General features: G+C 46.2%; 1 protein-coding gene across 1 annotated transcript in view; it reads left to right on the forward strand.

Annotated features, from left to right (window-relative positions):
- LOC144103263 (nose resistant to fluoxetine protein 6-like) overlaps positions 1–23,548 on the forward strand; it is a 64,662-nt gene extending 41,114 nt beyond the window's left edge. Inside the window, exons 9-13 of the mRNA XM_077636028.1 lie at positions 5,862–5,987; positions 9,899–10,019; positions 18,966–19,155; positions 19,342–19,484; positions 23,286–23,548. Coding sequence (XP_077492154.1) covers positions 5,862–5,987; positions 9,899–10,019; positions 18,966–19,155; positions 19,342–19,484; positions 23,286–23,501 — 796 coding nt within the window. The 3' untranslated portion in view covers positions 23,502–23,548. The remainder of the gene's footprint in view (positions 1–5,861; positions 5,988–9,898; positions 10,020–18,965; positions 19,156–19,341; positions 19,485–23,285) is intronic.
- The last annotated feature ends 537 nt before the right edge of the window (positions 23,549–24,085 follow it).

Here is a 24,085-nt window from a genome sequence, read left to right on the forward strand (position 1 = left end):
TAAGAGACAAGGAAAGCAATGTCATTAGTACTATGGATAAGATAGTTAAAGTAGCCGAAGAGTTCTCATAAAGTATGTACAGTGGCCAATATAATATGAACATTAATGAGAGAGACAGCAGCGCACAGAAATGTGTCATCCTGCCAGTAACGAAAAAGGAAGTAAAGAAAGCCTTAGGAGGAGTTTAAACGGGGAAAGCAGTAGAAATTCAGGTAACAGAAGATCTGTTGAAGAACGGAGGGGAGATCATGATAGAAAAACTAGCCGCCCTGTATACGCAATGTCTTACGACCTCGGCCGTACCAGTAACTTGGAAGAATGTAAACATCTTAATTCATAAGAAAGCAGATGCCAAGGACTTGAAAAAGTACAAATCGATGAGCTTACTATACGTTGCCTACAAGGTAGTTACTAAGGTAGTCGAAATATTTTCAGGACAATCTTATACTTTAATAAACCAAATGATCAGGCAGGCTTTCGCAAAGGATATTCCACAGTACATCATATTCACACTATCAATCAGGTGATAGAGAAATGCGCCGAATGTGACCAACCTCTCTATACAGCCTTCATTGATTACGAGAAAGCATTCGACTCTGCGGAATCCTCAGCAGTCATAGAGGCATTGCGTAATCAGTGTGTAGAAGAGCATTATGTCAAAATACTGGAAAATATATATAGCAACTGCACAGCTACCATAGTCTTCGATAAAATCAGCAATAAAATTCTAAAAAGAAAGGGCGTCACGCACGGAGACACGATCTCGCCAATGCTATTCACCGCCTGTTTACAGGAGGTATTCCGAGGCCTTAATTGGGAACGGTTGGGAATAAGAGTGAATGGGGAATACCTAAATAATCTGCGATTCGCTGATGACATTGCCTTACTTAGTCACTCAGGAGGTGAACTGCAATTCATGATAACGAGTTAGACAGGCAGATCAGAATGCAGGGTCTAAAAATTAACATGCAGAACACCAAAGTAATCTTCAACAGTCTAACAAGGGAACAGCAGTTCACAATTGGTAGTGAGCGCCTGGAAGTGGTAAAGGAGTACGTCTACTTAGGGCAGGTAGTGACAGCTGATCCTGATCATGAGAGGGAGATAACTAGAAGGATAAGAATGGGGTGGAGAGCATATGGCAGGTTCTCTAAGATCATGAATAGCAGTTTACCAATATCCCTGGAGAGAAAACTGTACAACAGCTGTACTTTACTGGTACTGACCTGCAGGGTGGAAACGTGGAGGCTAACGAAAAGGGTTCAGGTTAAGTTAAGGACAACGCAGCGAGCCATTGAGAGAAAAATTATAGGTGTAACGTTAAGAGACCGGTGCTCTTTACCCTCACCTGTGCTCTTTACCCTCATCATTAAGTATCATGACAGCTGATTGTTGTTTACTAAACTTGAAACCTAATATATCTCCCTCTGTACCACAAGTGTCTATCAACTTCAGCAAATCTTCCTTGTTGTCAGCCATAAGCACCTTATCATCGGCGTATATTAGTCCCGGTAATGACTGTTTACTCTATTCTCCTTGCTTGAAAAAAGAAAGGTTGAAGCCTAGTCCGCTCCTCTCTTGTTTGGCCTCTAACCCTAGCGGGTACATGAACAACAAAGAAGAAAGAGGACATCATTGCCTATGCCCCCGCTGTATCTCTATAGGCCCTGATACATTTTTTCTCATTTTATAAGCACTCTGTTACCTTTATATATATCGTTTAAAAGATTAATTACTCCATCTTCAACATCCAATGTGACTAGTATGTCCCACAAATACTATTGAATAACATTGTCGTAGGCTCCCCTAATAATCAGAAATGCTAGCCATAGGGGCCTGTGTTCTTTTTCAGGAATCTCTATACACTGCGTCAATGAAAACAGATTGTCCTCCAACCTCCTTTGATTCCGGAAGCCATTTTGTAGCTCGCCTAGCTCCCCCTCGTTCTCCACCCAAGCCTGCAATCTGCCCTTTATAATCTGCATCACCGCCCTGTAAACCACAGATGTCACTGTTATGGATAGTAGTTGCTTAAGTCAGCTTTTTCCCCCTTTCGCTTATATTTCATGTTCATTCTACTTAATCGCCATTCATGAGGGGCTTTGCCATCCACTATCACTTTGTTCACTACCTCAGAGGTATTAATGTTCGCTTTGATTTTGGTCCTAGCTTCTTTAATAACCTGATCGGAATATCATCTGGTCCTGTCGACGTGCCACTAGGGAGCTTCTCTGCCTTTTTCGACTCACTTTGCCCAACTGAAGCAATTGAAGTAAACGGTCTATCCTCCTTCAATAATTTATGTTCAACATTTCTTTCTTTAAAATTTTCTGTCATCCTTGTTCCTATGTGTTTCATTGCATCATCCCCTTCTAGACGAATACCCTGATCTGTAACAATAAGCCTTTGCTCTAGCCTAGTCTTTTTACTCATTGTATTTAGATGTTTCCAGAATTTCTGAGCTGCTTTTCAATACTTTATATTTACTCTTCACATCCATTGGGCACCCTATCTAGTAATTTGCTCATTAATAAATTAGGATCCTTTCCTTCTACACTTTATGAAGGTATCCCAATTTCTGCCTACTTCAGCTTCTGGTCCCCCCCCCCCTATTCTCGTAATACCTGTGTTCCCTGGACGCTTCCCGACGTTTCTTTATAGCCTTCTTGTTGGTGTGACGTCGGCTCCCTCTCTTGTCGGTTATGGTAAGTAGAAAGCAGCGAAGACTCATCGCGGTGAAGCAAGACGAAGTAGGCAGAGCAGGGCGAGTCCCCACAAACCTTGTAATGTTTTTATTCATTATATGCCGATGTATTTGGGTGGTTAATATTTCAGTATAGTTGCAAGAACGTGTGAAATGTATGTGTATAATATTAAGATTATTTGTAATTTCCGATAAGCCCCATTTTCCTTCTGGAAAACCGGTACGTCCTTCCGAATTTAAGATCGCATCTGGTGTAGCGTTATTTTTGCGGCATCAAAATTGATTTAAATGACTGCTTGATTGATTTATTGGCCGATTTTAGCCCTTTGTGGTCATTTTTAGCTATTTTCATGGCAAAAAAGCCGTACTGGGAAGACAATGAGAACTAGTCTAGGGGGATAGGCGTGCGTGGAATCACATGCTTTGCGCTGTGGCGTGACTAGTGGAGTGACATAATCGGATTTTTTTGCCTGCGTTTTACGGTACAAAATTTTATGATGGTGTTGTTTGGATCAGTAACGAATTAGAACTGCAGAAAAGTATCATTGCGCGCTTCCTCTGAAGCCAACGACTCAAAAAGAATTTGCAGAACATGAATTCTGTGTGCTGTATTGGAAGACTTGGTTGATTTTCATGAAGTCAAGAGAGTACGCCGCAGATTACTTTAAGTGTAATTGCGTTCTCAGGAGGTTAGTATCATCCTAAAATCAACTTAAACATTGCGGCAACGCTGAGCCGCCTTTTCACAGCCGCAGGAGGAGCTAAGTAATTAATGCGGGCTGGCCATGAGTAGTAGTTCACGTTCTCGATTTCCGTCTCAAAGCCTGAAAAACGGTTTTTAACAGACATAAGCACAACGGTGTACCGAAAATTACCCGCTGTGTACAAAAGTTTGAACAAGAAAGCCGGAATTGAAGTCGGATGTGTTCCAAAATATCGGAGCCTCAGACTAATGGTAACCGGCTGAAAAGGTTTAGAACTCGACAGCCTCGTGCTGGACTTCAGTCCACGCCAGCACAAACAGGAAAGCTTTGTATTTTCTATTCCCAATACCATTCGTGTACTGCCGCAGCTTCTTATAGCTTTCTTGCATGGAAGAACAGCCTCTGGCATTGGACGTTTTCACTGGCAGCCTTCCGCGCTACTTCTTCTGATGTCATCTTGCTCATCTTTCAAGCAATCGTTCTCGCCGCCAGTAGCACTGTCGCCATAGCCTGGCAATTGAGCAGGATCGGTCAGAATTTACAAAGGCTCTATTATGCCGTCAATGCCATCTTAATGTAGCCGCACACAAATGTGGAAAGGCGGCCAAGGCGGCCAAACGCTTTGCTAAGGGCAATGAAGAAGGGAAAGCGTTATTAGGCGCCAAACAGCGGTAACACGTACGCTGAGCCCGCTGCCGATCCCTAAAAACAGAAGCGGCTCTGTGCGACGGTACGATAAGTGCCGAAAGTGACGGAGGAAGGTGAGCACGCAGTCCACCTAATGAAAGCCACTGATGGCGGAAGATCCTCAGGCGGCGCGAGAAGCTAGGAAGACCGTGCGCACCACCTAGCCCAAAAAATAGAGCCACGTGAAGACAGGCACAACTTCAACAGCCAAATGCCCCGGCAGATGTCGGTGTGCTTAGCCACCATATACTAGCCTCCCTAGATGAGCGGCACGTTTTCTTTGTATGTTATTTAACGTTTACTTAACATAGACCTAAACAACATTAGCCAGTGGTGCAAAAACAACATGCTGCAAATGAATCCGAAAACAAAAAAACTTTCATGTCATTTCCGCCATCACTAACACTCGATAACCATGCCCTACCTATTTCCGAAACTTTCAGATTTCTGGGCTGCACTTTAGATAAGCACTTGAAGTTTCATCTCGATATTCAATCACTCATGCATAAGGTTTCCTTCTCTATTCATATCATTATCCTAACACATGCATATTTTCAACCGCACATAATAGGTTCATTATTTTATGCAGATGTCTACAGTCATCTTAGTTACTCTTTTATCCTGCTGGGGAAATACATATTTCACACACATCGAAAAACTGCAGCGCCTTCACAATCAAGCCATCAGGCTCATGTCATTCAGTTCATACCAAACACATTCCTTACCACTTTATCATAGATTGCGCACACTTCCACTAAAACAATTATTCACCGTGAAATTATTCATCATTATGTACAAGCTAATTAATCACGCTCGTATTGATGGCTTCACTGATCAGCTTATAAATACTAATCCTGCTAGGTTTCACCAGCGTATTAATCTTCATTTTGCCTAAAGCGAGGAATAGTTATAGAAAATTTGCTTCAATATTTGTCGGCATGTCCTGTTGGAATACTTTACAATGTGAAATTAAAGCGTCGTCTACGCTTCACTCATTTATTCATCGCATTAAAGATCATTTAATTCGTTTGCTGTGCAGTTCACATGCCTAAACAGTAGTAACCCTTGTTTGAAGTTTTATTTACTTTGCATTATGTTTCAAAGTTTCTACTGCATATACTTTTTGTTCCGTTTTTCACACATAATGTTGTTTCCGTCGCTTTTTGTATATTGTGTATTTGTGCTAACTAGTTGATGCACTGCCTTCCATTGTTTGCGATTCAATCCCATCTGCTTTGCTCTAGGAGGTCCCCCCGACAGTCGTGTATTATGGGACCTCCTTCTGTACTCATTTGAATGTATTCGGTATTACTGTGTGCGTTACTCAATAAACTTGAAACTTGGAACATCTTAACTGGGAGACGGCATAAACTGCAATTACTTTCCACTCGTATATTAGTCTTTGCGGTGCAGCTGAGAATTCCGAAAAGAAATGTACCTGAGCAGGTTGGCTACTTGCTTTCGGTGGAAGAGAACAGCGCCCAGGGAGGTGAAGGTAGACGGAGCACAGGTAAACGTAAACCCTTTGTCGGTTAAAGGGAGGTCAACGATCCAGAAATTAGGTAGCATATATTTTTGCTGTGTTTCCAATCCTCCGAATACGACCGTGAAATAAAGCTAGTTTTCGAAGAACTGATATGGCTGAAGAAAGCTTAACAAAAAAATGAAAGTTCTACTGAACTATGATGACCTTTCTGTTCATTCTGCAAAGAGTCAGCTTGATTACTCCTCCATGTTTTAGCGCACCACACACTGCTTTTCCACAGCCGGAAAACGCTTGCCTTGGGAACGTTCACCCTGCTGGGGCTACTGAGCTACGCTGTGGTTGTCTGGACGCTGGCCAGTAACCCGGACATTCAGCCATTCATCATCATTCCTGGCACCACACCACAGTAAGCGTCTCTCTCAGTGTGTCCATATAGCGAACTGCTTGCTCGCCTGCCTCTTCGTGCTTCTGCCCACCTCTGTAGGCCTTCACTTGCTTGCTACCGCTTAGCTCTGCCTGCTTTCCTGCCAGTCCAATCCTATCCACATTCTTGGCTCGGCATGCCTGCCTTCCTCGTCGCCTGCCCCTGCCTGGACACCGGCATGTTTGTTTCAGACTGCCCCCTTGCCTGCGGGCCTGATCGACCTGGCCCATTTGCTTTTCCGCCCGGCTACCAATACGGTCCCGCCCATTCGAACGCTGGATTATGCTCACTTGCCTGCCGTTTTTTCTGTCTCTGCATCATTCCTAGCTCTACTAGCTGGCCTCCATATTTTTCTCGAACGTCCGCCTTCTCGCGAAATAGATGGTCCGCATTCGTGCCTTTGCATTCCTGCAGCACCACTTGCCTGCCCTTGCATGCCTTTGGATGTTTTCCTACGTACCTTCTGCTTGTATGCCTGTCTCTTTATGTCTGCCTGAAACTCGTTTTCCTGCCCGGTTTCTCGATACCTAACCTGTTAGCATTGCTACCTCCCCCTTGCAGCTTGCTTGTCTTTCTGTGCGTGCCTGGCAGACTGCCTGCTTGCCCACGTGACTGCTAGTCCGCATTCTTGTCCACCTATCCGCGTGCCTGCCTCTGTCTCTCCGCCTACCAGTTTATATTTTTTCGCCCACATGCCCGGTCAGCCGTCCGCCTGTTTCCTTCTGGTTTGCCACTTACCTACCTGTACGTCTCAGTATGCCTTTCTACCTGCCCGCCTTCTTCCGTGCCTGCCTGGCTGCCAGTCTTCTACGATCGCAAAAGTCGCATTGGCTTTACTGTGTTTTACTGTGTTTATGGAAATAGTTTCTGAATGCATTTCAGGATTAACCTTCTTTTTATTGTGTTCGCGAGTTAGTGCGATAGAGAACAAGTACTCAAATCGGCCAGGCAGTGGTAGGAAACAGGCCTCTTTTTGTCGGAATTTCGGCATGAACTTTGGGACGAATCAAATTTTCGGAATGGCTGCTCTTGCTTCTAGTCCTGATGCTATCAATGTTTTGAACAAAGTGATTCCTACGCTACCTGGAATATCTTCCTTTCGTCGCTGCAGTGGACAGAGAAATGTAATGTGGATTCGGCAGCAGCTTTTCACATAGATTGAAAGCGTGCTATACGGGACGGTCTGTTTTTGTGTTGAGAGAGAAAGTGTCCGGTTCGAACGCTGAGTTCTCATCTGGTGATTAAGGTTATTGGAGGAGTTGACAGTTGTTAAACACAAGAGCTTTTGTGGTTAGGCTGGGGCACTGGCAAGTAGACAGAGGAGAACTGGTTTGAAAGGCGAACAATGAGCGCAAACACTAGACAATCCGCCAAGTAGAGACAAGCACAAGGACGGGCGCTACACTTGTACAGCGCCTATCCTTGTGCTTCTCTCTTTCTCGTGGATTGTCTGGTGCTTGCGCTCATTCTTTACCTTTGGAACATCATGCACTAACTAGCTCAAACCGAAGTTTTATTGATGTTTTGAAAGGTTGAGAGATTTGAAGAGGATTACACTAATGCTAACTGATTCTACAACCAACCATATTTTTCTTTCCCGCTCTAAGCACCCAGGAGACCCATTCCGTCTGCAGTTCTAACTAGTTATTGTTTTTTCATTCCTCTTTCTCCAATTCCAGCTTAAGTACTAAAGGAAGCCAAGAGCATTAGCTGCTTTGAATTCGGCATGATGGCATAGGCGACAGCCGCAAATAATTTAGGAGCAAAATGATCGTTAAGGCAAATATAGCTGGAGAATCCAGTACGACTTGTACTCATAAATCACATAACTGGCACCTTTTTACCCGAATTTATAATTTGTGGCGGAGAACAAGGAAGTTGGTCCACGTACGTCTATTTCGCGGATACACAGTGCCCTTAACTTTATATACTACAATTCAGCAATTGCCTTTTTTGCTTTCTATGGTACTTAACAACCGAACGTCACACAGGGAAACAGCTCTGTCATCAGGTAGTTCATTCTGGCCATCCACCTTTCATAAAATAAAATCCGCAGGAGCACTAGACATCAAAGAGTTGTAGTGGAACAAAACTAAATATGCACTCCGCAGCAACAGCGTAACCATGCCGGCTATTTCGTGTTCCTCAAACATCATGAAACGAGCGACAAAAACGGCAGCACAGGGAAAGGTAGTGCACAGGACAACGCTAGACTATGAAATGATGTTCTGTTGAAAGATGGCCGACCAAGGTAAGAAAACGAAGTATGCTTAACAGATGCCCAAGGCACCTATGTGAAATATAATTTAAAACACGCTCAGCCTTCAAGCAGAAAATACGTCGACAAAATATTCTATTTCGCTGATTCCTACACGAGCACACCGCTTTTTAGCAGCTTAAAGGATTTATTCATAAGAAGCAGAAAAGACACACTGACGCATGTGTCACTTCCTTGCAGACTAATGTAAATGTCTTCCACTGTCTCTCTGTCATCTGTTTCTTCCTTTTCCTAATAACTAAATCTTGTCGAAATCCGAGACGCAGTCCTTCGTTCTCCTCCAAGACGCGGGACGGTATTTGGATCTAATACATTTTCCCGAGAATTAGTGTGTTTTTGTGCCTAGTCATTCACGCATCTGCCGGTCTGAGCTGCACATGACACGTGTTGCACATGTTCCACACGTGTTGCACTCTGCAGCCGTTAGCCACTTGCCTTCTTTCCTTGCCCTTGGCTATTCTAGAGCGCAGACAAGACAACTTAATAAGTGTGGAGAATACCCTCGTCACAGCAAGCTGTTTGCTCATTTTCATCAGGTTATGTGATATGTCATACAAGAAAGGCACAGTTTCGAGTTTCTTCCTCTCCTGTCTAGATTTCCCGAAAGCACCGATGGTCTCTTTTTTAATTTTACATAGCACTCACTCAGCCACTACACGAAGTACGTCAGCCGAAGAAGCTGCGTCACTTGAGCGAAGGACCTGCAGACGAAATCTGTCATTCACTGCGTGAGGACAGCTTTTCTGTCGGACTTTCTTCAAGCAAAGACTGGCTATGCCTCACTTCATTGCGATGAGTGCGATGAGGCGTATTGCGAAAGTTCATTCTTAGTTCTTACCTACAGCATATGGGGCCTTCGTTGAATGTAAGCTTTAAATCCAAAAATTAAATCGCATTTTGATATAGCCTTTTAGCGGTAAAACTCAGTCCTCGCACAGGAACTAAATTCATTCAGCACATTGCTGACAACAACTGGAAGCAAGGCACCAGCTGCGAGCTTCTATATGATTACAAAAACGCGAGAACACCTAAATACACGAAGAATGCGCTCATCTGTTAGGCTGCATCGAAGAGAGTTGCCAAATTTATCCATAAAAATTTGGCACAACACGGAGCTACACTTGCATCAATGCAAATACCATTCTTCTGCACGTGCTGCATTCCTATATGTCTACAGTGGCGGACGACCATTAAACGCCAAAATCTCCTCGAAAGAAGTCTTCCACTCGTGTTTTGAAAAGGTATGCCACCTGTCTGTTCTTTTTATTCGCGCACTGTACAAAACAGGTAATCATTGAGTATAGAATAAAACACGTCCTCTATGTCAACAGGGAACGTCGATTAGCTTTAGTAATGCCTTGTTTGAGTTTTGCTACCAGTGTGGCAGAGTTATGGACGACATAAGGGTCATCGCAAGTGTTGTTTCGATATCTGGGTCGGCTATCATTAAGTGAAACATCAGTTGTTAGTTCAGCGTTGTCCTGCGTACTTCCGCTTCTAGTGTTCCCGCTTTTCATGCTGGTTTCATTATGTTGTATAAACTCCGGAGGCACAACGGAGCAACGAGTACCCGTTTCACGTACATATGTCTGTGGATTGATTTGCTCTTTTGCAGGGGCACACTACAGACCATAAGTGACCATTACCAACGGCCCTTCTGTCATGGCATGTGCTACTTCAGCGGATGCATCACGTGTCTCCTCATTGACAACTTCAGGGAGAGGAAAATTTCCAAGGTGAGCATTGGTGGAAGAAAGAGGTCGTCATCATTACATGAAAAATGGGCTACGCAGTGCTCCAAGCTATAATCTATGTCATCGCCTCGTTTGTTCTATTCTTGAAGGCTTTCAGTTTTGCATTTTCAGTGAAGGATTACATTTTGCATGCTTGTATAACTTTGTAGAAAGATATTTCAATGCGTAAACTGGTGTTTTTCTCAAAACGTTTGAGCAGACGGCGCGCATTTTGAAACCATTCAGATTCTTAATGTTTGCCCTGTATTTTTTTTAACATCAACTGAATTTCTACGACAACGCATTAGAAATATTTTACTTTCTTGATTTCATTACACCCTTGCCTGCTGCGCAAATTCCTGCATTGACGAAAACTTGGGGCTTGAGGCACCGGCGACGGCAAGAACAATTAAATTGTAATAGTGTGTACATAGAAGCGTTACAATACGTGGAACCTGCTTTTTGTGGTAACAAGTAAAAAAAGTGGCAGGATTTTCGCTGGACGCAAGCATAGTCTAACTCGTTCGGCTGTTGGGGAACAGCTATATGTACGCTTCTGTGCGCAGAAAAGGGCTGCACAAAGCTCTCTACAAAAGCGAATCTGGGAAAGGCAGTGTAAGCCGAAAAAAGCAGCTGAATCCGGCGTCAGACCCGCCAGGGTCGAGCGTTTTCTCACAACATTGAGAGAAGCGGGCGTCCTTCCAAGCAATGTAGCTTGGGAAATAAACTACATAACCTCACTTAACAACCGATTTGGCCTCTCCGCCATTTTCTGCAAAAGCTGGCTATGTTATGTACCTGAATTCATCGAGATATCATCGCGTCCTGGTAAAACAATAGAATTCAGATAATGTCTCGATGCCACACTGCAATATCAGGTTGAAATTTTCCGGAGAATAAACCGTAACTTTAAAAATAGAATTTGATAGAGCTTTTTAAACTAACTTAGAGTGTTCGTATCTGATTTGTTGCTAGCTGTTTACCAGCAACCGAAGCCGCTTGCTCTGTACAGGATGTTTCACCTAAGACTTTACGCTATTTTAAAATAGTAGGGTTTTTGAGTAAGAATAACGCTTTTTTCTGCATAGCATGGTCAGCGGTGCAGTACGTCAGAATACAGCTAAGGCGCCCTAACCAGCAGGCTGGTAATCTATTATTGAATAGCTAACTTTTTAAGCATTATGTTCGGTCCCTTAATTACTGCGAGGCGTGTGGCCCACCATAAGCAATATCGATAACAGTTCTTAGAACTTCGAAAACTTGCTTACCCTCGGCGGTGTGTCCCCAACAAATTTTAGCTCCTTACAAGTTACGTGCACAGGGGGGGGGGGGGGGGGGGGGGGGAGTTGCTTTGCCTGCAAGCATCTCTAAAGCGCATGTATATTAGCGCGATATAGCCACAATTTGTTGGGTCACTGCGTCTTCAAATTTCTAAAAACTGAAATGGATATTACTTACGGTGGTCTACACGCCTCTCAATAATTGAGGAGCCTAACAGTAACAGTTAAAAGCTAAGCAATCAGTATTTGTTACTTAGCACGTCTTAGCTATATTCTGATGTACTGCACCTCTGAAAATGCTGCGCTGAAAAAAGGGCTCTTATAGCTAAGAAAGCTTATTTTTAAAAATTGTGTAATATCTTACGTGAAACACCTTTTAGGCACTGTATTCGTGGCGTCGATTATTAGTTTTGAAGCGCGCAGCGTTCGGCTCCTTATTACGAAGCCTCTTCTATTAACTAATGTTCCTGTTTGCTCACTGCTGAGTGCATGGCGGGTCAGCAATAGAGCGAACTGCAGTATTTGCCAACATTTAGTGAACCTGCTAGAAATTTCCTGTTAGCCAGTTTATGGGACACGGAAGAAAAAAAAATAGCGAACTAAGCAATACAGGTGCATTACTCCTCGGAAGCACTGCCCACTGGTTTTCTGCGGGGGGGAAAATGCCGCATTGTTGAGAAATACAAAATCTAAATCTCTGAAACATTTCCACATTCAAATCGTCCGCGAAACATGGTGACAGATGCGTCACGTTTATGAAGGCTCTTCGCCGGAGCTCCCTGGTCAATCAGAGAGCGAGTATTAAGCGAGCGTCAAGTGCAATGATGCCGATCACGTCTAGCGAGACAGCGACGTTGGCAGGTGTGTGCGAACTGCAGTTCGTCGCGCAGTTCGTCAGTTCGTCGTGGGTTTCTTATTGATGAGTTACTGTCTTGTGCGCAAGTGCATGTAACCGCGTCGGTGTTTTCGGCGGCGAAGGTAGCATAGCAGCCGAGCAAAATGATTTAGCGTTAAGTATTTTCCCTCGCCAAGAGGAAGCATTATGCACCCTTCTGCGGTGCCTTCTTCGACGCCAAACGTTGCTCGTCGGCCATTTGTCTTTGCGAGTGACGAATTAGTGTACCGCTCGTCTTCGAATGCACTTTCGCTCCTGTTCTCAGCGAGGGACACCGCACAGGAAGCCAGTGCAGTGATGTTTTGTCGGACTCCTTTTCGCATCGTGCCAATGCAGTTCAGTGTTCGTAGGTGTCAGTTGTTAAACACAAGAACAGGCGTGGAAGATGCGCTCTGGAGCAGATATTGCGTCTCGAGTGCGGATAAAAGAATTCCGGCATCAGGCAAGTATAGTATTCGTGGGATAAAAGATGACATCAAGCAAAAAAAAAAGAATGTACTGCCCGTCGGCGTGCTTCCGTTTCCGTCCAAACGCTCCTCAATCATTCTTCATAAGTTACGTGCAAAAGGAAATCGAAAGAATTGCATAATTTTGAATGCTGTTATGGATGTACCCTGTATACTCGAAAAGAGCGTGAGACTGTTTTAGAGCGCAGCTGCTAGGTGCACGTTTGTGGAACCGGCGTCGTGGTCATCGTAGCACGCCACCTGACAACCATGGTGGGTAATTTGAGCATTAAAGGCCACCTGCCACGGCGAGAAAGGAGGAAAGGACAACCGAAAGGTGGCTGCCACGGGAACGTCTCGGATGGTGGCTGACAGCGTAACACGCCACCTTCTGGCGGTGGCAGGTGGCGTGTGAAGACCTGCGCTCGAATTTCGCATTACCGACAATAGGAAATGTCTATAAATTTTTTTAACTGTACAGCGATGTACTAGAAGCAGAGGTGGGCACGCTCATGAGGTCGACCTCAACCTCAAAATGATCTCAACCTCACGTCGTGAGGTGAGGTTCAGGTGGGGTTGGCGACGGCTAGAAATTTTGTCAGGTAAAAAATCAGACATCAACCTCACGCCTCAGTCTGAGGTTGAGGTCTGATTTTTTTAGGTCTAGACTTTTGAGGTCAAGAATTTTTTCAGTTGCCGCGGCTTACTCCGACGAGTGCCGCTTCCGAAGCGGAGTTGGAACGCACCACCGCAGTGTTCATACAATGACGCTTCGTGTTGGGTCTCCCTTATTTGGACAACCAGATGCCGCAGTCCGCTTATAGCTTTTGGTGCTGCGCCGTAATGTCCGTTCAGTCCGAGCCTAAAGGAAGACGAATCCCCCTGGTCTTCCTGGAAAGAGTGCTGCTGTCACGGCACGCCACTCTCCCTTCTCCTTCCCGCATTGGCGTAACAGCCGTACCTTCCTGCCGGTTGGCTCAAACTCCCGGGAGCGCGCAAAGCACATAACTCACGTTGACCCGCGGTAGCTCTGTCTGATGTCACAAGCACGGAATTTCAGTCCAACAAGCACACAATAAATTCGTCGTAGCGCGGATGGCCCCAAGCAAGACTGCTTCGTGTTCATGCTCGTTGCCGGCGCTGACGTCACAGCTATTGCCTTGCCGTCAAGTAAAAGGGGTCCTGCTGTAAACTATACGATAACTTAACAGAAACTGGAGAAGTTTCGCACAGGCGAGAGAATTGGATTTAGGCGGTTACTAACAAGGACACCTCCTGATTTGATGACAAATCACGAAGCCACAAAAACCTGTATATCACCGTCGAAGCTTTTGATCGGTGTCTCCCCCTTTCGAATCTCATACTATTTCTGTATATTCCCGTTTCGTAATGCAAGCAGATGCAAATATAAGTTAATTTTATATCCTTCCGAATAACCTCTTTTGGCCTCCTGTATTTTTCTCCTCGAAAATTCACATACTATGCCGATACCGCAGCACGGAATGAACTTGCCAGCATAGCAGTGTTATAGCGGTAAAAAAATTTAAAACTACAATGAATGTATGACGATGTGGTACCTAATTTCTTTTTCTTTCTTTTTTAATGAAGATGAGTGAATAGAACTGATTACGTGCTGACGCTGTGCTGCTGAGTCACTGTTTCATGCCTTCTAATATGACGTTTAATGAGGCACTGTTGTTCGCTTGTTTTAGTGTGCAATTTGTTTGTAAGCTTGTAACCATTCCCTTTGTTTTTTCTCGTATGGGATCAGTTAGGTTGGCGGCATGCCTCGGAGACGACCAGGCAATACCCACAGCGTTATCTTTCCCTTAACTATTTTGCAGAGACCCATCATCCACCTTAAACGGCTTCGCAGAATGCTCGCGCGGTACTCGCGGGTAAAAAACATAAAGGATGCCGGTGTACCATTGATTAGTTCAGTGTTGAAGGAAAACAAGTGATTGACACAAAACAGCTTGTCTCAAACTGGCTGACGAAATGATGCCCAGAATTCTGTTCAGGCGTGTGAGTATTTAGGCGTTTTTTTTTTGTCCAGTTGAGGGGGCGAGGGGGGGGGGGGTGCTAGGATAAAGATTGCGCTACGGCGAAATTTGAGCAGAGAATTCCCAGGGTTTCCAAACCATTAGCATCGCCACCTGCAGGGAAGTAACGGAAAGGGAGGAGGGTCTTGACCTTCCAAAAGCATCAACATCATCACACTTAATTATTAGCTGCAGGTATTCCTGTTTTTCCCGCAAAATTATTGTCTTCGGTTGCTGGGAAATGTACAATATTTATTCAATTTTCTGGCAACGTTTAATTTGGTAGCGGTATATCAGATTTCTCTGGGCTCCTAAAGATGCACTATTATCATCATCACTATTACCATTATCGCCATCATCCCAAGGTTTCAACGGCACGTGTTGTTGCATGCCCGTCGCAGTATGTCATACATGGGAGCTGCCGCGTTTACCTGCTGGGCAATCCGAACGTCATTAATGTGGACCGGGTTTTAGACACTTTCTAATGCGTCATGCGCGCATGCGTAGTAATGTGGGTGAAGGGGGTGGGTGGGGACATGGTATGACGTGACATTACATCATTGTCACGTGGCTAGATGTGACGTGCCATTACATCGTGGTCACGTGACTAGGTTTGACGTCACATTACATCGTTATCACGTGACCTGGTATGACGTCATACTCATATGACATCATCAGTAATTATACTACTTAGTCAGTATCTAATTTATTTATTAACTATTAATCATACATTTTAATTAAAGTATGTTAATTGGTTTAATTTTTGAAGTGCCATCATCTTCGTCGCGTCTCTCTCGGCTTGTGAGGTCACATGGTGCCGTTTTTTGCGGACATTTTTTTGCGGATATGACCTTGAAACTGAGCCATCTAATGTTTTCGCATTAATAAAAGAAGCCGCCCGCTTCTCCATAGACATAAATACAACGCGCCTCTGTTGGTAGATGCAGTCGCACCTTGTTAAGAGTTTTCGAAGACAGCATACAGAGGACTGAAAAGAGCGTTTGCTGGGTGTCAAAATTTTCGTTTCCGCTGAGTCCTCTCGCTATGCCGGATAGAGCTAGAAAATCGAAATATACTGATATGCGCATGCGTAGCCGACTCTTTGGAAAGTATATCAGCGACCAGTTTTCTTACATTCGCTAAATATTCCAAAATATAAGAAGAGTATCCTGGATACCTCCCCTTTCTCCCAATTTTTGACAGGTAGTGTAGAAGGTCTGTGTTTGTCAAATGCCGGTTCTTGCGTGAATGAGCGAGAGGCTTGCAACGAACAAGTATACTGGAAGCAGGTTGCCGATATATTGGTATTGATATGCTTAAAAACAGCTACTGAAGCAACCTAAAGAAAAAGTACCCCCGGACGTACTGGTGGTAAACGCGTAAGGGACACCCCTGTCCGCAGGCCATAAACTCTCCGAGGGTTGATCCCAGATCATAAGCTTCTCCTATTGCGTGCACATCAATAGTGTCTGTGCACACCCTATAAAATAATTACAGACCGCTTAGTGCCGCTAGTTTATACCGTCATCATTTTGGCTTTCCTGTCTTGCAGGATTCTCAGAATTGTTCCTAACTGAAAAACTTCTCAATCGCTTTTTGTTTTTTCTGTTTGTTTTCTAAGATTCGAGAAGCCGATCTCAACCTCAAAATTTGAGGTTGAGGTGAGGCTGAGTGAGGTCGCCAGTGGCCACAGGAAAAGTGAGGTGAGGGCGTCTCAGGAGACCCTAATCTCAACTGATGAGGTTGAGGTTGAGTGAGGTCGGCAATTTTTTTTTTTTGAGATTAAGGTGAGGTTGATATTTTGAGGTCAGATGTCCACCTCTGAGTAGAAAAGCTTTTACGCTGTGTTCATCCATTCGTTGCGTGCGGGATGTTCGTGTAATAGTTGCGGAATAATTAAGAATAGTTTGCTCTTCTATAGTGTCGAACCCCAATAAATTTCGCCGCTGCTTGTATTGCGGCTGAAGGATATTCGTTTGATTTTATTGCTTGGTATTCTAGTCAGTTTTGTCGGGGGCTTATCACGTGGCTGTGTTTTTTTGTGTGTTCATGCTGATCTCGTTCTTTTTTTTTCTTTGCACGCATTAGTGACTGCAAAGTGACGAAAGCGGTCTTCCTTAATAGGATCGGTGCCACATGCTCACAGAGGTTGGTAGGGGTGGAATACAGCTGTGTCTGAGTCGATGTAGTATTGGCAATACTTTATTCTGACTCGTCACAATGAGCCCGCTTTTTGAGGCTATCGTAATTTCTTTTTTTTAAAGAAAAAAAATAAACAGCGTTTTATTGAGCAAAAATCACTGAGGCGGAGCATTAGTTATGTGGGGACGCCGTGCTCGTGTCTTAATTCCCTGAGTGGCAGCACCTTGTGGCGTGCTTGCTTATCTACGCACCAACGATTCACACTACGCGTTAAAAAAAAATTACCAGCGCACTCCAAATAATACGCGGTATCAGTATGTGAGCGCTTCCCCGACACAACTTGCCCAGTGCCGTCGAAATAGTCCTGTACGAGAAAGTGATGGACCGAGTGTGGCGACGGAGAACTCACGTCACCAGGCGTAGTTGGAGGACTCCGACTGCGAGCGGAAATTTTCTGCCTTCTCAGAGCTCCGTTTTCGCTAAAACTGAGACATTTCGGATCACGCAGCGCTAATGTATTAGTGTAGCTTGACTTGGTATTCCACTTTGACTATTTAAGGCAGCCTGTTTTTTTTTTCTTCAATCTAGAATTTGTTGGGTGCATATTGGATAAGCACATAAATTCTGTATACAGGCGAGGGTCCCAAAGTCAAGCAACTTTCACGGGACCCGCGACACAACACATTTTCTACGGATGCGAAGTGTTAAAATTCTTGGCAGCTCAAGTATAGTTTACGCTGAAGAACACAGTGTCACCGGCGAAAATACAGAGAACAAAGCTGTTCACTCGGGCGAGGTTTGCCAACACCGCCGCGCTCGTTCTGGACAAAGAAGACGTTCGGCCACGCGCTCGGGAACACAGTTCGACCTCCAGGTGGCGCCGGCCGAAAGTCAGCAGCGTGGCATTGCCCCTCCCATCTAAGAGGCATCGACTCGATGCCGCACGCGAGGGGAAGAAAAAAAAAGAAGGCGACACCAAGTGGAGGTGTCGCAGTTCTTCGCGGACAATGCTCCGCACAAGCGCTCGCAGCGCCTCATCCCCGGGGCCTGGCAAGGACGTGCAGTACTGAGCGGCCGCAACATTTGCCTGACGGCCGTATTGGGCACTCCGTTCCTGCAAGGAACGTTCTATGGACGTCGCTTCCTTGGCAAAGGCGGCGACAGTTCTCGGAGGGTCGCGCATGAGGCCAGCGAACAGCTGCTCCTTTACCCCACGCATAAGGTGCCTCACCTTTGTAGCTTCCAGCATGGCTGGGTCGGCCCGATTGAAGAGGCGGGTCATGTCCTCAATAAACATGGCCACGCTCTCGTTGGACTGCTGTGACCTGGAGCGAAGGGCAAGTTCGGCATTCTCCTTTCGCTCGCTCGAACTGAACGTGGCGAGAACCTCGCGGCGAAAAGCTGCCCAGTTAGAGAAGGACGCCTCGTGGTTCTCGAACCACGTTTTTTTGGTGGAGCCGTGCTGGGTATCATCCCATGTACGCTGACCGGGACGATAGCCCTGACGCTTCTCCCCGACGAGCAGACGCCACACCTGTCCACAAAGCGAGCCGTCGCCTGCGAGGCCTGCAACCCGAATTTGAGCCACTCACGATTCCTGCTCGGGCCATGACTACAGTGTCGCAATAAACTCAGAGCTTCTCTACGGTGTTCCTCATTGTTAGCAGTGTTGCTTCGGAACGTAAAAATCCGTTGAGTATTACCAATATCAAAACAAAATTATCTCAACGAATGTGGTTTACGGCAATAGCTGCGTTGCAGTTACTCGCACCCTCCCTTATACGTCTATTCACCATACTACTTTGATCACCAAAACTAAGCTAGTAGCAGCTCCTCTTACATTCTGCTGTTCGTGCTCTTGTCTTCTTTTTGTTTTCCGTAAGGAACAATCAAGGATGATTTTCCTGTAGGGGGTGCATCATCGCCTAGTAGCTCACTCATCAAGGCCCAGTTTGTTATGCTGTATTTTAAATCTCAAATGCTTCAGCAAGTGGGCGAGGCTAGCAGTAGAAGGCACGCAAACAAATTCACGGCTTGAAAGTCATTTAGGCCGCAGCGGAACCAATCGCATTCTTGAAGGTAGTTGCTGTGCGACCTTCAGCAGTGGCCGTTCTTATTCCGTTTTTTTATTTATTTTTTTTCAGGCAGCGGAGATCACGGGGTGGTGCGTAGCTACGATCGGCATGCTGTGCTGTTTCTTCATGAAGTTTGCCTGGTACAAGAATCCGCATCCCACCTCCGAGGCCGGAACTATGCTGGCTGTGTTTGCGGACCGGTTTCTATGGTCGGTCTCCTTAGCCTGGATCACGCTGACTTGTTCTACGGGCCGAGGCGGTGAGGCTGCTTGAACCAATGCGCATATAGGAAAAGATGAGAGAGCTTAGGAAAGTTGAAGTCGACAAGGCATACAGGGTATAGTGTTGGTTAAGGCATACATGTACTTGCCCTTCGAAGGCGCGTTACCACCTTTTCCGTCAGCACGATGGGGAGCCTCTGCGTGTCTATTTGTATTTTTTCCAGGTGTTTTCGCTCGGTTCCTCTCCTGCAACGTATTCGTACCGTTGAGCAAGCTGTCGTTCGGCGTCTACATCATCCACCTGCCATTCATCGAGCTCATGCAGTTCGCCTCCAGGGAGCGCTTATTCTGGTCGCACTTCAATCAGGTAAGGACGCGCACGCTCCGGGTGCGTACACCAGAGAGGCCGCCTTTGCGACGACGGGTGACGACACATTCTTAAAATGTGGAAAACCTGCCGTGTTTAGCGGAAAATTGGCGCTGGATAAGCTCTGGTTAAACCCCGAATGACGGGATAGCTATAGCTGGCTGAGTGGAACTTGCTCAGTTCAAATGCAAAGTCAGTCTTTCGCCGCTCCGTTTTCCTGGGCGTTCCTTCTTCATCCTCGTCCCACTTGACACGGCGCATGCGCACAGCTCTGGGAGCTTGGTTTTGCCGGCGCGCCGCGCCGCCGGCAGCAGCAGCTGCTCCGCGTCACGTGACCAGCCACGAGGCTGGTCACGTCAACAACCACGGCGGCACGCCGCCGGCAGCTGCTTCGCACCACGTGTCCAACCACGTGACAGCGTGACGGCGCCACCACCGCCGCGGCGCCGCCACACTGAAGGCTCGAAATGCTACGGTAATGTAGCTATCGATACAAAAACTGAAGCTCAAGTTCTCTCCCATGTGGTTTATTTTAAACAGTTTTTTTATAATTGACTGCATTATAATACATCAAACGCTCCGTGACATGCTTGGCCACTGTCGCATCCACCATCAGAGATCGTTAACTGTCTCAAAGCGAGAAAGGGTCTGCTAACCGCGCTAATAAACGGCAGGATTACTAGGCTAGTAAAACATTGGCTGTGGTTTGGCTCTCGTTATACCTGGAGTGACGCTATAGCTCCAGCTGGCCGGGTGGAACTTGCTCAGTGGAACTGCAGTCAGTCTTTCGCAGCGCCGTTTCGCTGGGCGTTCCTTGTTCATCTTCGTCCCACTTGACAGCGCATGCGCACAGCTGTTGCAGATCGGTTTCGCCGGCGCGCCGCGCTGCCAGCAGCTCCGCACCATGTGGCTGGTCACGTGACCAACCACGTGACGAACCAAGTAATCAGCCACGGCGCAGCACCGCCGGCAGCCGCTCCGCGCCACGTGACCAACCACGTGATAGCACGGAGATGCCACGGGGTGGCGGCGCTGCCACAGGGTGGCGGTGTAGCCATAGGGTGGCGGCGCCGCTACGATGCAGGCTCGAAATGCTACCGTAAGGTCGCTATCACTACAAAACTTCCAGAGGTCCCATGGAGTGCAAAATGTGCAGTTAAGTGCGGGCCCCTCTAGTCCGTTGCGGGTAAGCCAGTGTGGTACCAATCTGTGCCTGCAACGGGGTTGCCCATCGGCCTCACCCGAGCTGCCCACAAATCACATCAATCGGTAGTTACGGACCGATTTTAGAAGCCCATGTTTGGCTGCCCACTTCCACTCGCAATTCCCAGTGTGGTCAGCCCACCAAGTCAGCTCATCTATCACTTCAGACATACATGGGCAGCCACCGGGGGCGAACGTTTCTTTTTCTGTCGGATAGAATTAGGTAGGCCATAAAGGCGAAAGGTGTCCAGAGGAGACGGCGTCTCTGTGAAGCCCCACCTGCCAATCGTGGCAATGTTGTCCATGGGGATATCCCTCGCTGATTCTGTAACCTGCCAACCAATTCCTTCTTTCACCATCCTTCTTTCCCTCTCCTCTCCACATGTAGAGGAGAGGAAGGCGATGCCGGATGAAGATTGACTCAAGCAAAAATGAAAATGACTAAAAAGAAAATGTCTCAGGCAACAGTAAGCCTACATTCAAAATAGTCAGTCTTGCGAAGAACTGCACGCACAACTGATGCCTTCGGGAGCTACTCCTTCTAGCGTTGGTGAGGACGAGCAACCTGCGTCTTACAAGTCCCCATCGCTGACAGTGCTTAAAACAACCACGTGCCGGCGCTGTGGTTGATCGCTTAACCAGCGCGCCTATGGGCCCGTAGTGGTGTGAGGACTCATCGCGATCCATCAATGCGACGCATTTTGCGTAGTTTCTATGGCATGAATGTGAATATAATCACAATTCAAATACATTGAGGAGCGAAAAGCAATGGACTCAGATTTAGAATAGAATGAGAATTGGAACAGACCCTCGAGTGAAAGAAGAATGCTATTGTATTTCCCCCGCATCATTCCTAATGATCGCCCCCACATTTTTTTTTTATCTCGGTTAGCCCTTCGGATACAGAATGAGACCGATGCGCTCTCAGCAGGGACAAGCCCAAAGTGGGATTGCCCGCGTGTTTCCCTCATGGATACTACGTGACATTTTTCCGAGGTCTGCCCCATCCGCTTGTGACCATTAGGGGCCCAACATCGCGCTGTAGGTTTTACATGTCCGGCCGGTCTTAGTCGCTCACCTGAAAAATTATTGCAAGAACCAGGGCAGAATTAGAAATGTGAACTGCCCGTGCTGAGTTTATTTGGCCCGGCGATGAGGGTGCCTTGCGGACAGCCCACATGTGTTCCGGACTAGAATAAGCTGTTAGAATCGCAGGTATTTCAAGCCACCGCCGAAGGATGTCGCATGGTCTATTTTATACAATTTTGCGTTAATGCGAGAGCCAAAAATACGGTTCTATTTTGTAATCGAATAACAGTTATAGTGTTTAAAACACCTGCATGAGTAGTTCATAATCACGTATAATATAAATAAGCAAAATAAAAGAATCCATATACGGCAGAAGGCAGGTACACTAGTGGGTTCCACTCCGCTATGGCTGGTGTAGCACCGACGGCGAAATTGCGTCGGCAGTCCCAGGTGACAAACGCCCTTTAGTACCCGACAAGGACCCATGTGGGCAGCGTGCGGGCATGTTTGTTGTCCAGCGCTGTCATGACCGATGTCACACCTGCAGCAGTCTTACGTGGGCGGCTGCAATATGGCCTCATGAGGTTTTCCCACATAGAGCTAACATTTTGCGTTGCATCTCAACTCCAGTGTGCCCCACAAGGAGGGGACGTGGGTGTCGTGCGGGTATGCCTACTTGTCAGCTCCACACCAGCCGCTGTCAGTCTTGCAGCGATTCTGAATGGGCGGCCTTATTTGCTCTTGCCGTGGTTTTACTAGCATGAAGCCGACATCTTTGTTTAGTCTGGCTCTGAAGGCGACGGGGATCCGAGAAAATTGTATGTAGAAATGAGGGCTCAGTTATCCATTGAAATATCGATGTGGGAGTCACATACGATTAACACGAGTAATCCATTTCGTCTTTGACCTTATTCACCTCAGCGGCACCCGTATGTATTTGAGGGATTGCCCTAGCCCCACTTGCCCATGTGGGACCGATAGGGGCTCGGCATTGTGTTGCCTGGGGTTATCTAATTTGCAGGGAGAAACCAATGAGGCTAAGACGCGCGCCGAACATATACGTAGAAATTGAGATTCAGTGGAGCTCGATAGCACAGTCACAAATATGAGTTCTACCAGATGAGGCACCAGCGCTTGCAGTGTAGTCATGATTGTTCTACGGGCTGTTATCTGCATTGTAGCTAGAGTTGCTAGGGAGCTTCAGCTGATAAACATATTAGTACACTTTGTAGTGGATCATAAAAGCGGCAGTCTACGTTTATGAACCCGAACGGGGCTCTTGTTAATACTTGGTATCAACTATTCGCGCATAAGCTTTACTCAAGCCTCTATGATCATCATAGCCTGCACTTTCATTATAAGGGACCTCCTCTTCGGTCACTTATAACTGGCTTGCATAAGAGAAGAGTCAGGTGCAATGCCACCGGGAAGACGCCTTTCACCAGCTGCCTAATAATTTGCGCATTTTGTATCACTTTCGCGTTGCAATTGTAGTAGGTGCGATTGTACACAAATGTTCGATCACCTTATACCGGTATCACTTAAAATGAGTTGCGCATCTCTTTGCAGGTCTCCCTATTTTTCTCGGTGATGGGATGGAGCTACCTGCTTTCGTACATCTCATACGCGGCGTGCGAGGCGCCGACCGCTGCAATCGACAGGCTGGCCTTTAGCAGGCTCAGAGGCAGCGCAAGTGAGCGCAGGAAGAACGAGGCTAGCCTGCAGAACGGTTTGGACATCGGGGCAGATAAGCCAAGAGAAGGCATCACATTTTCCCGTTGCTGACAAGGAGGAAGATGCAAGTTTACCCATCTGACTCTCCAGTGATCTCAGCACTCTGTGACCTCAATGCGAGACGTCTCCTTGACACCGAAACACGGCTGCAATTTTGTCTAGGAACTTAATAGCAGCCAGTATCTTTGCTCTCCTTCAGGAACGTTGCTGCGTAGCTGAATTTCAGTGCGACAACGACTGTAATTAGGGTACCCACCAATTTGAGAGGCCCTCGGATCAACTGCACCGCGAAGAAGCTATGAGAAAAAATTTAGTGGAGATTTTGTTTGGGGTAAATTTAGCAATAATAAAGACAACGTGTTGACTGTAAGTCCTCCCAAACTCTGACCTTTTCCCCGTTCCTTCAGTGTTCGATGTGGAAAATCTGATTTTGGCTATTTTGCAATTGATGTCACGAGTCCGAGACTGAAGCAACAAAGAAAACCTCATGTGTCTTGCTGTAGCAGTTGATCTGTGGTAGTAATTTTCCTGAAAAATAAAATCTGTCTTATCCATTACCTTTATGAGCATCGCGCTGAACGTTTTCATTTATATCTTGAAGTTTTATGTGGTGTGTGCGCATGTGGGAAAAAAAC

This window comes from Amblyomma americanum, chromosome 9 (assembly GCF_052857255.1).
Source record: "Amblyomma americanum isolate KBUSLIRL-KWMA chromosome 9, ASM5285725v1, whole genome shotgun sequence".
NCBI classification, from domain to species: Eukaryota; Metazoa; Arthropoda; class Arachnida; order Ixodida; family Ixodidae; genus Amblyomma; species Amblyomma americanum.